Source organism: Coregonus lavaretus (genome assembly GCF_964263955.1).
Source record: "Coregonus lavaretus genome assembly, chromosome: 22".
Taxonomy (NCBI): Eukaryota; Metazoa; Chordata; class Actinopteri; order Salmoniformes; family Salmonidae; genus Coregonus; species Coregonus lavaretus.
Window position 1 is genome coordinate 12,260,374 of NC_140009.1, and position 14,167 is coordinate 12,274,540.

General features: G+C 45.6%; 1 protein-coding gene across 1 annotated transcript in view; it reads left to right on the top strand.

Moving 5' to 3' along the window:
- The window catches only part of LOC311150024 (sodium/potassium-transporting ATPase subunit beta-1-interacting protein 4-like), a gene marked incomplete at both ends in the record, with an annotated part of 99,230 nt that overhangs the window by 64,631 nt on the left and 20,432 nt on the right, over nt 1-14,167 (top strand). The window contains one exon of the mRNA XM_084187267.1: nt 11,553-11,613. Within this exon, the coding sequence (XP_084043393.1) occupies nt 11,553-11,613 (61 nt within the window). The remainder of the gene's footprint in view (nt 1-11,552; nt 11,614-14,167) is intronic.

Here is a 14,167-nt window from a genome sequence, read left to right on the forward strand (position 1 = left end):
TGTGTGGGGTTATGGCAGGAGAAATGGTGTTGCAGTAGTCTAGTGTGAGGGGTTATGGCAGGAGAAACAGTGTTGCAGTAGTCTAGTGTGTGGTGCAGGAATAATGACAAGCAAACCTGGGGAGCTTTGTGTTCACATTGTCCTAAAAAAAGGAACCACACCGCGAAGTTCAAGCGAACCGAACTCAGACCACCTCTTGAGATGGTCTCAATTCGGTTCGCTTTGGGGGCTCTTTTGAGGGGTCTTGAGTTCCTTTGGAGTGTTCACACTCCACAAAAAAATTAAGCTAACCGCACTAAGTTCATAAAAATTGGCTGAAAGGGACCAAGTGTGAAAACACTTTGTATTTGTATTGTACAAAACAAAGTAATCAGCAATAAGATCATCTCTAACCAATCAGAGTATCAAAGCCAATGACACATTTTCAAAACGCTGCTTTACCCACGAGTGTTATGGCTCTAGCCCAACCCTTCGGTTTCTGGGACCAATCAGAACAGTTAGAATGTGTTTGCGTTCTAGAAATCGTTGGGGAGGTACTCAGATCCAGACTTATTGCGGAGAAGAAACTAACGTATGTGGGCGTGGCGTAGAGTTTGGCCGAAGCAAGGAGTTTGGGTAGCCAGGCAATGCCTAAAAGGGTTTCCACTAGATAGCACAGCCACAAAGTCAAAATTGGATATATTGTAAAAATGCATGAAAACAAAAATGTATTTAAGGTTAGGGTTAGGCATAAGGTTAGCAGTATGGCTACGGTTAGGGTTAGGTTTAAAATCAAATTTTAAGAAGATAAATTGTAGAAATAGCCTGGATTTGTTACTTTGTGGCTGTGGTAACTAGTGACGACCAAAACTGTTAGATATGCCTATTGTCATTTTGTGTGCGTGTATCTGTGTGTATGCGTCTGTGTGTCTGTGTCTGTTTCTCTGTGTGTGTGTGGAATCTAATTTTGTCTCTCTCTACCTGGGCTAATATTTGCAGCTTAGAGATTGCCCTTTATTAACGTATGCAAATGTCTGTTTCCCCTAGCTGAGCAGCTGGTCTCACTCTCACACACTCTACTGTGTGTGTGTCCTTCATAACTACACCGCTGCTCAATGGCAGTAGTGAGTATTGTGTGTGTGTTTGCTTGTGCGTGTCATTGGAGGCTGCTGAGGGGAGGACGGCTCATAATAATGGCTGGAACGGAGCAAATGGAATGGTATGAAAAAAACATCAGAGGTGGTTTCCATGTGTTTGATACCATTCCATTGACTCCATTCCAGCCATTATTATGAGCCGTCCTCCCCTCAGCAGCCTCCACTGTGGTGTGTGTATGTGTGTGTACATGTATCACTGTGAATGTGTGTGTGTGGGCTGATGTTATCCTGAAATATAATGTGATCTCCCAAAGCCTGTTTCCTCTGATAAGCTTTGATAGATGAACAGCAAATGGAACAAATCCTGGCTTTGAAGTCATCTACTCTGAACTCTTCTCCTCTCTTCTCCAGTTTTCCATCCCTCTCTGCTGTTTTCCATTCTCCGCCATACGTTTTCCTCGGTCAAGACCCCTGTCTGCCCCGGACCACACCGCTTTAGATGGGGTCACAGACATACGCATAACACACATACACACACACACATACCACTTTAGACAGAGCCGAGGGGAACTGTCAGAGGAGTCACTTTCCATTAGAATGCTAATAGAACAAAGACCGCCACAGACAGCAGAGAGGGAGAGGGAGACCAAGGGAGAGGGAGGGAGACCGAGGGAGGGAGAGAGAGGGAGAGGGAGACCGAGGGAGAGAGAGGGAGAGGGAGACCGAGGGAGGGAGAGGGAGAGGGAGAGGGAGACCGAGGGAGGGAGAGAGAGGGAGAGGGAGAGGGAGACCGAGGGAGGGAGAGGGAGACCGAGGGAGGGAGAGGGAGGTAGAGGGAGAGGCGGACCGAGGGAGAGAGAGGGAGAGGGAGACCGAGGGAGGGAGAGGGAGGGAGAGGGAAACCGAGGGAGGGGGAGAGAGAGGGAGGGAGAGGGAGACCGAGGGAGGGAGAGGGAGAGGGAGACCGAGGGAGAGAGAGGGAGAGGGAGACCGAGGGAGGGGGAGAGAGGGAGGGAGAGGGAGACCGAGGGAGGGAGAGGGAGACCGAGGGAGAGGGAGAGGGAGGGAGAGGGAGACCGAGGGAGAGAGAGAGAGGGAGAGGGAAGATGAAGAGAGAAGTAAGGAGAGACGGGGTGAGGGGCAGAGAGTGAGAGAGTGAGAGAAACACACAGACAGCACAGAGAGAGAGAGAGACAGAGAAGGACTGACCACTGATTAACAATAGATTGATATAGCTATGCTATTCCCGCCCTTAGATCCAGACAGATTTAGAGTCCAGGAGGTCAGGGCTAGTCCACTCCGTCTTGACTGTTATGGCTTTAATTAACATGACATTAATTTTCCAGAACAATCTCTGTGAACTCCAGAGATGTATGCGGGACTTGGAGAGGAAGCTGTATGGGGGATTGGGAGAGGATGCTGTGTGGGGGACTGAGAGAGGAAGCTGTATGGGGACTGAGAGAGGAAGCTGTATGGGGACTGAGAGAGGAAGCTATATGGGGACTGAGAGAGGAAGCTGTGTGGGGACTGAGAGAGGAAGCTGTGTGGGGGACTGGGAGAGGAAGCTGTGTGGGGGACTGGGAGAGGAAGCTGTGTTGGGGACAGGGAGAGGAAGCTGTGTGGGGGACTGGGAGAGGAAGCTGTGTGTGGGACTGAGAGAGGAAGCTGTGTTGGGGACAGGGAGAGGAAGCTGTGTTGGGGACAGGGAGAGGAAGCTGTGTTGGGGACAGGGAGAGGAAGCTGTGTGGGGGACTGGGAGAGGAAGCTGTGTGGGGGACTGCGAGAGGAAGCTGTGTGGGGGACTGCGAGAGGAAGCTGTGTGGGGGACTGCGAGAGGAAATGAAGGTAGAGCAGTGTGAGAGAAAGAGGATGAGAGTGAGGATGGACAGCAGTGTTTGTTATATAGTTGAGACTGTATCTCCCCCCCCCCCCCCCCCACACTATCCCTCCACTGAGACTGGTTCACCCCCCCCCCCCCCCCCACACACAAACTATCCCTCCACTGAGACTGTTTCATCCCTCAACACTATCCCCCGACTGAGACTGTATCACCCCTCCACACTATCCCCCCACAGAGACAGTATCACCCCCCCCCACACAATCCCTCCACTGAGACTGTATCACCCCCCCCCCCACACACACACACACACACACACACTATCCCTCTACTGAGACTGTATCACCCCCCCCTACACACACACACTATCCCTCCACTGAGACTGTATCACCCCCCCTACACTATCCCTCCACTGAGACTGTATCACCCCCCCCACACAATCCCTCCACAGAGACTGTATCACCCCCCCACACAATCCCTCCACTGAGACTGTATCACCCCCCCTACACTATCCCTCCACTGAGACTGTATCACCCCCCCCTCCACTATCCCTCCACTGAGACTGTATCACCCCCCCTACACTATCCCCCACAGAGACTGTATCACCCCCCCCTACACACACACACTATCCCTCCACTGAGACTGTATCACCCCCCCTACACTATCCCTCCACTGAGACTGTATCACCCCCCCTACACTATCCCTCTATTGAGACTGTATCACCCCCCCCCCCCCCCCACACACACACACACACTATCCCTCTACTGAGACTGTATCACCCCCCCCCCTACACACACACACTATCCCTCCACTGAGACTGTATCACCCCCCCCTCCACTATCCCTCCACTGAGACTGTATCACCCCCCCCTACACTATCCCTCCACTGAGACTGTATCACCCCCCCTACACTATCCCTCCACTGAGACTGTATCACCCCCCCTACACTATCCCTCCACTGAGACTGTATCACCCCCCCACACAATCCCTCCACAGAGACTGTATCACCCCCCCCCCCCCCACACACACTATCCCTCCACAGAGACTGTATCATCCCCCCTACACTATCCCTCCACTGAGACTGTATCATCCCCCCCACACAATCCCTCCACTGAGACTGTATCACCCCCCCTACACTATCCCTCCACTGAGACTGTATCACCCCCCCCCTACACTATCCCTCCACTGAGACTGAATCACCCCCCCCTACACACACACACTATCCCTCCACTGAGACTGTATCACCCCCCCCTCCACTATCCCTCCACTGAGACTGTATCACCCCCCCCCTCCACTATCCCTCTACTGAGACTGTATCACCCCCCCCCCCTCCACTATCCCTCCACTGAGACTGTATCACCCCCCCCTACACTATCCCTCCACTGAGACTGTATCACTCCCCCCTACACTATCCCTCCACTGAGACTGTATCACCCCCCCCCTCCACTATCCCTCCACTGAGACTGTATCACTCCCCCCTACACTATCCCTCCACTGAGACTGTATCACCCCCCCCCTCCACTATCCCTCCACTGAGACTGTATCACTCCCCCCTACACTATCCCTCCACTGAGACTGTATCACCCCCCCCCTCCACTATCCCTCCACTGAGACTGTATCACCCCCCCCCCCCCCCCCACACACACTATCCCTCCACTGAGACTGTATCACCCCCCCTCCCCCCCTCTATCCCTCCACTGAGAATGTATCACCTCCCCCTTACACTATCCCTTCACTGAAACTTTGTATTTGCTGACTGTGTTTTTCACTGAGTCCTCCAGACATAGACACTATAATCAGGGCAATTCAAGCAAATCAAACACACACACACATATACACATACACCATTGATGCACATCAACCAGTGTCTAGCACCCTGCTGCTATCACCATTGTGTGTGACCCAGGATTTATATGTCTGTTAATTCCCTGCTACTGTAATGGCTGGCCTGCCTGTGAGCAACCTGGTCTCAGATGATTTTGTATTATTCTGTACGTAAATCTGAGACACTCTATTTTGCATGATATGTTTCGTTTCGTATCGTATGTTTTAATTTGTGGATGTCCATCACTCATTTCGTATGATACAGTATGTTACAAATTCCAATCGTATTATACGTTACGAATTTGCAAACGTACAATATGTTACGAATATTGCAAAACGTACAATATTTTACACATTTGCGAAACATATGATATGTTACGAATTCTAGCTAGGTGGCTAATGTTAGCTAGCTGGCAAACGTTAGCTAAGCTAGGGGTTAGGGTTAAGGGAAGGGTTAGGGGAAGGGTTAGATAAAATGGTTAGGGTTAGGGGAAGGGTTAGCTAATATGCTGAGTAGTTGCAAAGTAGCAAAAAAGTAGTAAGTAGTTGAAAAGTTGCTAATTAGCTAAAGTAGTCCGTAATGAGATTCGAACTTGCAACCTTTGGGATGCTAGACGTTCGTATTATATGCGTACCCATCCACCCCGACCAACCACCCTACATTCGTTTTTGCCTTAAGTAACCATCTGTCTTATGTAACCATACCAAACGTAACATATCATACTCTTTGAGTGTCCTGGTTTTACATTTACTATGTTACGTCTAGTCTATGAGACCCGGCTGCTGTGAGAGGTAATTAGCCACTTCAGACATGGAGAGAAGGTAGGATGGGACTCACTACTCTCTCTTAAAACTCATTTAGCCTGTACACACACACTCCTTTCACAGCATGTTGTTCTGTACTAATGGTGTCTGAGGTGTGAGTTTACAGTAGGACTAGTTACAGTAGTCATATGACCTTTCCAGAACTGGACACAGACACACTCGTGTACTGTATATAGCCTGTATCATCACTAGGATCAATTATGCATGAAAATATGCATGCCCAAATACAAACACACACACACAGTGCAAGGGGCCTGGCCTCACTCACTCTCCCTGCCAATGAGAAATGGTTGAAATGGAATCGGGGAGCTAACAAATAGTTGGTCAAACCGCTGCCTGCAAACCGTGCACACCAGTGGTGAACCCCATCCCGTGGCCCCATCACTCACACACACACACACACACACACACACACACACACACACACACACACACACACACACACACACACACACACACAGTCTCTGGTTTCCCAGTGTGTGTTTTGAGGGCATTGTGCCCGATGCTGGTTTAATTGGCATGGCAGAGTTCCAGTCATTGGGGGTAGAGAGTGTCTGTCTCTCTGTCTTAGTCCCAGTGTGTGTTTCTCAGAATAGATGACAGCCATCTGCCAACAATGCAGCATGTTGTCATGTTGACAGGCTGCTGAGGCCAGAAATATTCTTACTGGTTTGGTTATCTAGTTACCAGCTTGTTTAAGTGCATTTGAATCTCTGAGCCAAAATGTTGAAAGATCTGCTGTTCTGCCCTTGAGCAAGGCAGTTACAGTTTTTGCCTATTGCTTACACACTTTTTGCAGAATTTCGCTCATTATGTCAAAACTCAACACACAAGCCAATCAGACATAGCACTTGGAGATTAACAACTCACATATATGCCAAAATGAAACACTGCAATCAAAACTTAACACTCCTTTCTAAAAATGAAATTCTTGCAACAAAACCATACACACAAGCAACATTTGAATTACTCTTTCATATCACCAGCAACACACTGATGGGCTTTATATAAAACACTGCAGTCTTTGTGTTTCTATTTTTATTGTCATTTTATTGTCATTGTCTTCTGTAAAACTCAAAAGTAGAATTTCTGCAGTAATCAAACAGTATTTACAAAAAAGTTTTTACAAAAAAAATAAACATTCTTACAGAAATTCTTAACATCAAATTTAGCAACAAAACAAAAGTAAAAAAACAAAACAATTACTGGATAAATTGCTATTGGGGGAAAAAACATATACTTGTTTTGTGCATGTGTGTGTGTGTGTGCGTGTGCGTGTGTGTGGTGGGGGGCGGGGGGGCTTATGGATCACGCCTTCTGTTCGGATCTGGCCACAAGATCTCGTCAACATCACAGGCGATTTCCTCGCGGGCTAGGCATCGGGGAAAATATCGCCTTGTGTGCCGAATCCACCCTTGGATTGATCCCACCTCAATGTCTCCACATGCCTCTTCCATTGCTTGCAGAAGAGTCATGCGGGCATGTGGCTGCCGATCATATACTTTCCACCGCCATGCTGAAAATAATTCCTCGATTGCATTTAGAAAGGGGCTGTAAGGGGGCAGGTATAAAACTGTGAAATGATTATGGTTGTTGAACCAATCTCGGACCAGAGCAGCCCGGTGGAAACTAACATTATCCCAGATGACAACAAACCTGGGCTGCTGTGGTCTGTCCTGCACAACTGCATGTAGTGCATCTAGAAATGCAATGATCTGTCCTGTATTGTAGGGACCTAGAGTGGCATGATGATGCAGGACTCCTTGGACACTAATTGCAGCACACAAGGTGATATTTCCCCCACGCTGCCCAGGGACATTTACAACAGCCCTTTGTCCAACTACATTACGGCCCTGACGCCTGGTTTTGGCCAGATTGAAGCCTGCCTCATCCACGTAGATGAACTCATGCGGCAGTTCGGCGGCATCAAACTCCAGAACTGTCTGTAACAGAAAATATTGAATAGTGTTACTGAAAACACATACAGTAACTACAATGTCTATATTTTCACACAAGTAGGGGCTGGGTTGGGTGAGTATAGACAAAAACTACAAGCTACAGGCAGGGCAGGTGGCAGCATAAACCCTCATTCCCACATCACAATATATAGTATGTAAAGTAAAGTGACACATACCTGCACATAATCATGGCGCAGATCCTTGACCCTGACACTGTTCCTCTCAAATGGCACCCTGTACAGCTGCTTCATTCTGAAGTTATGTTTCTGTAGGATGCGACTTAGTGTAGAAATGCTGACCCTGTTGATATTGTTGAATTCATTTCCATTTGCAATTATGCGTTGTTGCAACTCACGAAGTCGGATTGCATTATTTTGCTCGCACCATTTCAATGATGGCAAGCTCTTGTTGTTGAGTGAAGAGCCGTTCCCTTCCACCTTGAGGAGGTCGTCCAACCATTCTGTAGAAAATGCCACCACAAGATGTCATTGGTTAGGTTATTTTTCACATACTGTACTTTCAAACTGTAAACAGTACTGCAACATCACAATGGTATTCCTTTACATATACAGTACTTCACAGCACTACCCATTTCTGTATAGTATAGTTAGTACAGTAATACTGTAATATGATACAGAATCATGTGACACATACAGTAGGTACAGTCTGGAGTAGAAACTTGAAGATATACCTGTTCTCCAGTCGGAATGTCCTTATTATCGATGCTACTGTGTAGCGACTGAGGTTAGGGTGGACTCTTTGCCCAGCCTCCCTCATGGACAGGTCATGATTTATCACATGGTCCACCAGTGTAGCCCTGATATCATCTGATATACGTCTCCGCACTGGTCCTCGTCCTCTTCCACGTCCTCTTCCACATCCGACTCCTCTCTCTCTTTGTCCTCCTCTTACTCTGACTCTCATTGCCTCCATGCCTATTTGTAGTGCTAAGGCTCAGACTGATTGGTGTTCTGTTTTCTGTGCAAGTGTTTTCAGGTGTGTATGTAAGTGCATACAATTGCCAGATGAGTTTAGCATGTTTTCCCAATGATAACAGGTGATTTCGTTTTTGAACAAAGTGTCTAATGTAAGAAAACGTGTGTAGTGTTTCGCAATAAGTGTGTTACAGAATTGCAAACAAAGTGCAAAGTTGACATTGTGTTTAAGCTATGGTTACACTGTGTTTAAGCTATGCTACAAGAAGTTTAGGTATTGAGGCTTTGGTCTAAGCATTCGGTTTTAGTGTGTAAGCAAAAACTGTAAATCACCACAACAACAGCTCCCAAGGTGCCCAATGTGGCAGCCCCCCGCACCTCTCAGATTCAGAGGGGTTGGGTTAAAAGGGGAAGTCAAGTTTCGGTTGGACCTTGTGTGCAATTGATGATAAAAATGTAATCCTTAATTTAAACGGAACCTTTTGCTTTATCTAATTGTTACATTCTGTCATGAAAAACACATTTTCCCAGCTCAAGAGGTTAAATTAAAAAAATACTATAGTAAGTGCCTGTTAAATCCCGAATAAAGTAACAAAGTGGACTGTAATTTTAAATCAGCCATTAATCCCCTTGCGACAGAGGGAATTTAAGCTTGTTGTGTGCAACAGGGAATGGCAATTGAATGCAAGCTTCACAATTATACTTTTTTTCTTCTACATTTCTAGCCTGTCTATCTATGGGTAACAGGGTTGACGTGTTACGCTCGACCCACTCAGTTTTCCACCACAAAACGGCCAAAAGGAGTAGAACCAGCTCACCTGCTTTTAAAACTATGATTTCACTATTAGATGTTCAATGTTTCTTTTGAAAATATTATTTATAAAGGAATAGTTTCACCATATTAAAACGAGAGTTCAGTTCACGTAACAGGGTTGACCTTAAAATTAGAGACAGACGGAAATGTATCACTAAATAATAATAATCTTCAAAAAATTACTTTGTCAAAGCAACCAAATAACTAGGGCTTTACAATGATGGTGAAACTTAGAGACATTTTAGGATTAAGTGGGTTGAAATCTTCCTGGAACTGACACAGGGTTGACGGAGGGACATTTTGGCACTTTAGCAAGCCTTAATTGATATTCAAACATGCTTTTACAATTCAATATTGGTGCACAATTTCTACTTAAAATGTCAAAGGGATGCAAAAGGCACTCTCCTCATGGAATGAGCCACCCCTCTCTGTGTGTTCTAACTGTGTGTTCCAACTCTCTGTGTGTTCTAACTATCTGTGTGTTCTAACTGTGTGTTATGTGTGTTCTAAGTGTGTTCTAACTCTCTGTGTGTTCTAACTCTCTGTGTTCTAACTCTCTGTGTGTTCTAACTGTGTGTTCTAACTCTGTGTGTTCTAACTCTCTGTGTGTTCTAACGTTCTGTGTGTTCTAACTCTCTGTGTGTTCCAACTCTCTGTGTTTTAACTCTCTGTGTGTTCTAACTATCTGTGTGTTCTAACTGTGTGTTCTGTGTGTTCTAAGTGTGTTCTAACTCCCTGTGTGTTCTAACTCTCTGTGTGTTCTAACTGTGTGTTCTAACTCTGTGTGTTCTAACTTTCTGTGTGTTCTAACTCTGTGTGTTCTAACTTTCTGTCTGTTCTAACTCTCTGTGTGTTCTAACTCTCTGTGTGTTCTAACCCGCTGTGTGTGTGTTTGTGTGTTCTAACTCTCTGTGTGCTCTAACTCTCTGTGTGTTCTAACCCGCTGTTTGTGTGTTCTAACTCTCTGTGTGTTCTAACTCTCTGTGTGTTCTAACCCGCTGTGTGTGTGTTTGTGTGTTCTAACTCTCTGTGTGTTCTAACTCTCTGTGTGTTCTAACTGTGTGTTCTGTGTGTTCTAAGTGTGTTCTAACTCCCTGTGTGTTCTAACTCTCTGTGTGTTCTAACTGTGTGTTCTAACTCTGTGTGTTCTAACTTTCTGTGTGTTCTAACTCTGTGTGTTCTAACTTTCTGTCTGTTCTAACTCTCTGTGTGTTCTAACTCTCTGTGTGTTCTAACCCGCTGTGTGTGTGTTTGTGTGTTCTAACTCTCTGTGTGCTCTAACTCTCTGTGTGTTCTAACCCGCTGTCTGTGTGTTTGTGTGTTCTAACTCTCTGTGTGTTCTAACTCTCTGTGTGTTCTAACTGTGTGTTCTAACTCTCTGTGTGTTCTAACTCTCTGTGTGTTCTAACCCGCTGTGTGTGTGTTTGTGTGTTCTAACTCTCTGTGTGTTCTAACTCTCTGTGTGTTCTAACTCTCTGTGTGTTCTAACTGTGTGTTATAACTCTCTGTGTGTTCTAACTGTGTGTTCTGTGTGTTCTAAGTGTGTTCTAACTCCCTGTGTGTTCTAACTCTCTGTGTGTTCTAACTGTGTGTTTTAACTTTCTGTGTGTTCTAACTCTGTGTGTTCTAACTTTCTGTCTGTTCTAACTCTCTGTGTGTTCTAACTCTCTGTGTGTTCTAACCCGCTGTGTGTGTGTTTGTGTGTTCTAACTCTCTGTGTGTTCTAACTCTCTGTGTGTTCTAACCAGCTGTGTGTGTGTTTGTGTGTTCTAACTCTCTGTGTGTTCTAACTCTGTGTGTTCTAACTCTCTGTGTGTTCTAACTCTCTGTGTGTTCTAACTCTCTGTGTGTTCTAACCCGCTGTGTGTGTGTTTGTGTGTTCTAACTCTCTGTGTGTTCTAACCCGCTGTGTGTGTGTTTGTGTGTTCTAACTCTCTGTGTGTTCTAACTCTGTGTGTTCTAACTATCTGTGTGTTCTAACTCTCTGTGTGTTCTAACCCGCTGTGTGTGTGTTTGTGTGTTCTAACTCTCTGTGTGTTCTAACTCTGTGTGTTCTAACTCTCTATGTGTTCTAACCCGCTGTGTGTGTGTTTGTGTGTTCTAACTCTCTGTGTGTTCTAACTCTCTGTGTGTTCTAACTCTCTGTGTGTTCTAACTCTGTGTGTTCTAACCCTCTGTGTGTGTGTTTGTGTGTTCTAACTCTGTGTGTTCTAACTCTCTGTGTGTTCTAACTCTCTGTGTGTTCTAACCCGCTGTGTGTGTGTGTGTGTTTGTGTGTTCCCAGCTCCTGGGCTTCGTGTACGCCTGTTACGTCGTCAGCGCCATCACTGAAGAGGAAGACAGCTGTGAGTATTACAACTTAACTGAACACCCACACACATTCTCTCTCTCTCTCTCTCTCTCACTCACTCACTCACTCACTCACTCACTCACTCACTCACTCACTCACTCACACACACACACACACACACACAGACACAGACTTAAACACCCCCTAAATGAACCACAATGTAACTACATGGCAAGACAGGAGATGAGTATGTATAACCTGGAAGTAGAGGCCTAAGCGTTGTTGTTCACTAGTTTACTCCAATTAGGGGAAGGGTGGTGGGGTTGGAAAGTAATAAAGGGAAATATATATTTTTAAAGGATATACAGTGGGGAGAACAAGTATTTGATACACTGCCGATTTTGCAGGTTTTCCTACTTACAAAGCATGTAGAGGTCTGTAATTTTTATCATAGGTACACTTCAACTGTGAGAGACGGAATCTAAAACAAAAATCCAGAAAATCACATTGTATGATTTTTAAGTAATTAATTTGCATTTTATTGTATGACATAAGTATTTGATACATCAGAAAAGCAGAACTTAATATTTGGTACAGAAACCTTTGTTTGCAATTACAGAGATCATACGTTTGCTGTAGGTCTTGACCAGGTTTGCACACACTGCAGCAGGGATTTTGGCCCACTCCTCGATACAGACCTTCTCCAGATCCTTCAGGTTTCGGGGCTGTCACTGGGCAATACGGACTTTCAGCTCCCTCCAAAGATGTTCTATTGGGTTCAGGTCTGGAGACTGGCTCGGCCACTCCAGGACCTTGAGATACTTCTTACGGAGCCATTCCTTAGTTGCCCTGGCTGTGTGTTTCGGGTCGTTGTCGTGCTGGAAGACCCAGCCACGACCCATCTTCAATGCTCTTACTGAGGGAAGGAGGTTGTTGGCCAAGATCTCGCGATACATGGCCCCATCCATCCTCCCCTCAATACGGTGCAGTCGTCCTGTCCCCTTTGCAGAAAAGCATCCCCAAAGAATGATGTTTCCACCTCCATGCTTCACGGTTGGGATGGTGTTCTTGGGGTTGTACTCATCCTTCTTCTTCCTCCAAACACGGCGAGTGGAGTTTAGACCAAAAAGCTCTATTTTTGTTTCATCAGACCACATGACCTTCTCCCATTCCTCCACTGGATCATCCAGATAGTCATTGGCAAACTTCAGACGGGCCTGGACATGCGCTGGCTTGAGCAGGGGGACCTTGCGTGCGCTGCAGGATTTTAATCCATGACGGCGTAGTGTGTTACTAATGGTTTTCTTTGAGACTGTGGTCCCAGCTCTCTTCAGGTCATTGACCAGGTCCTGCCGTGTAGTTCTGGGCTGATCCCTCACCTTCCTCATGATCATTGATGCCCCACGAGGTGAGATCTTGCATGGAGACCCAGACCGAGGATGATTGACCGTCATCTTGAACTTCTTCCATTTTCTAATAATTGCGCCAACAGTTGTTGCCTTCTCACCAAGCTGCTTGCCTATTGTCCTGTAGCCCATCCCAGCCTTGTGCAGGTCTACAATTTTATCTCTGATGTCCTTACACATCTCTCTGGTCTTGGCCATTGTGGAGAGGTTGGAGTCTGTTTGATTGAATGTGTGGACATGTGTCTTTTATACAGGTAACGAGTTCAAACAGGTGCAGTTAATACAGGTAATGAGTGGAGAACAGGAAGGCTTCTTAAATAAAAACTAACAGGTCTGTGAGAGCCGGAATTCTTACTGGTTGGTAGGTGATCAAATACTTATGTCATGCAATAAAATGCAAATTAATTACTTAAAAATCATACAATGTGATTTTCTGGATTTTTGTTTTAGATTCCGTCTCTCACAGTTGAAGTGTACCTATGATAAAAATTACAGACCTCTACATGCTTTGTAAGTAGGAAAACCTGCAAAATCGGCAGTGTATCAAATACTTCTTCTCCCCACTGTAGTATGTATGTATATGTATTTATATGTATGTATGTGTATGTATGTACAGTTGAAGTTGGAAGTTTACATACACCTTAGCCAAATACATTTCAACTCAGTTTTTCACAATTCCTGACATTTAATCCTAATAAAAATTCCCTGTCTTAGGTCAGTTAGGATCACCACTTTATTTTAAGAATGTGAAATGTCAGAATAATAGTAGAGAGAATGATTTATTTCAGCTTTTATGTCTTTCATCACATTCCCAGTGGGTCAGAAGTTTACATACACTCAATTAGTATTTGGTAGCGTTGCCTTTAAATTGTTTAACTTGGGTCAAACATAAGTTGGGTGAATTTTGGCCCATTCCTCCTGGCAGAGCTGGTGTAACTGAGTCAGGGTTGTAGGCCTCCTTGCTCACACACGCTTTTTCAGTTCTGCCCACAAATCTTCTATAGGATTGAGGCTTTGTGATGGCCACTCCAATACCTTGACTTTGTTGTCCTTAAGCCATTTTGCCACAACTTTGGAAGTATGCTTGGGGTCATTGTCCATTTGGAAGACCCATTTGCAACCAAGCTTTAACTTCCTGACTGATGTCTTGAGATGTTGCTTCAATATATCCACAAAATGTTCCTTCCTCATGATGCCATCTAT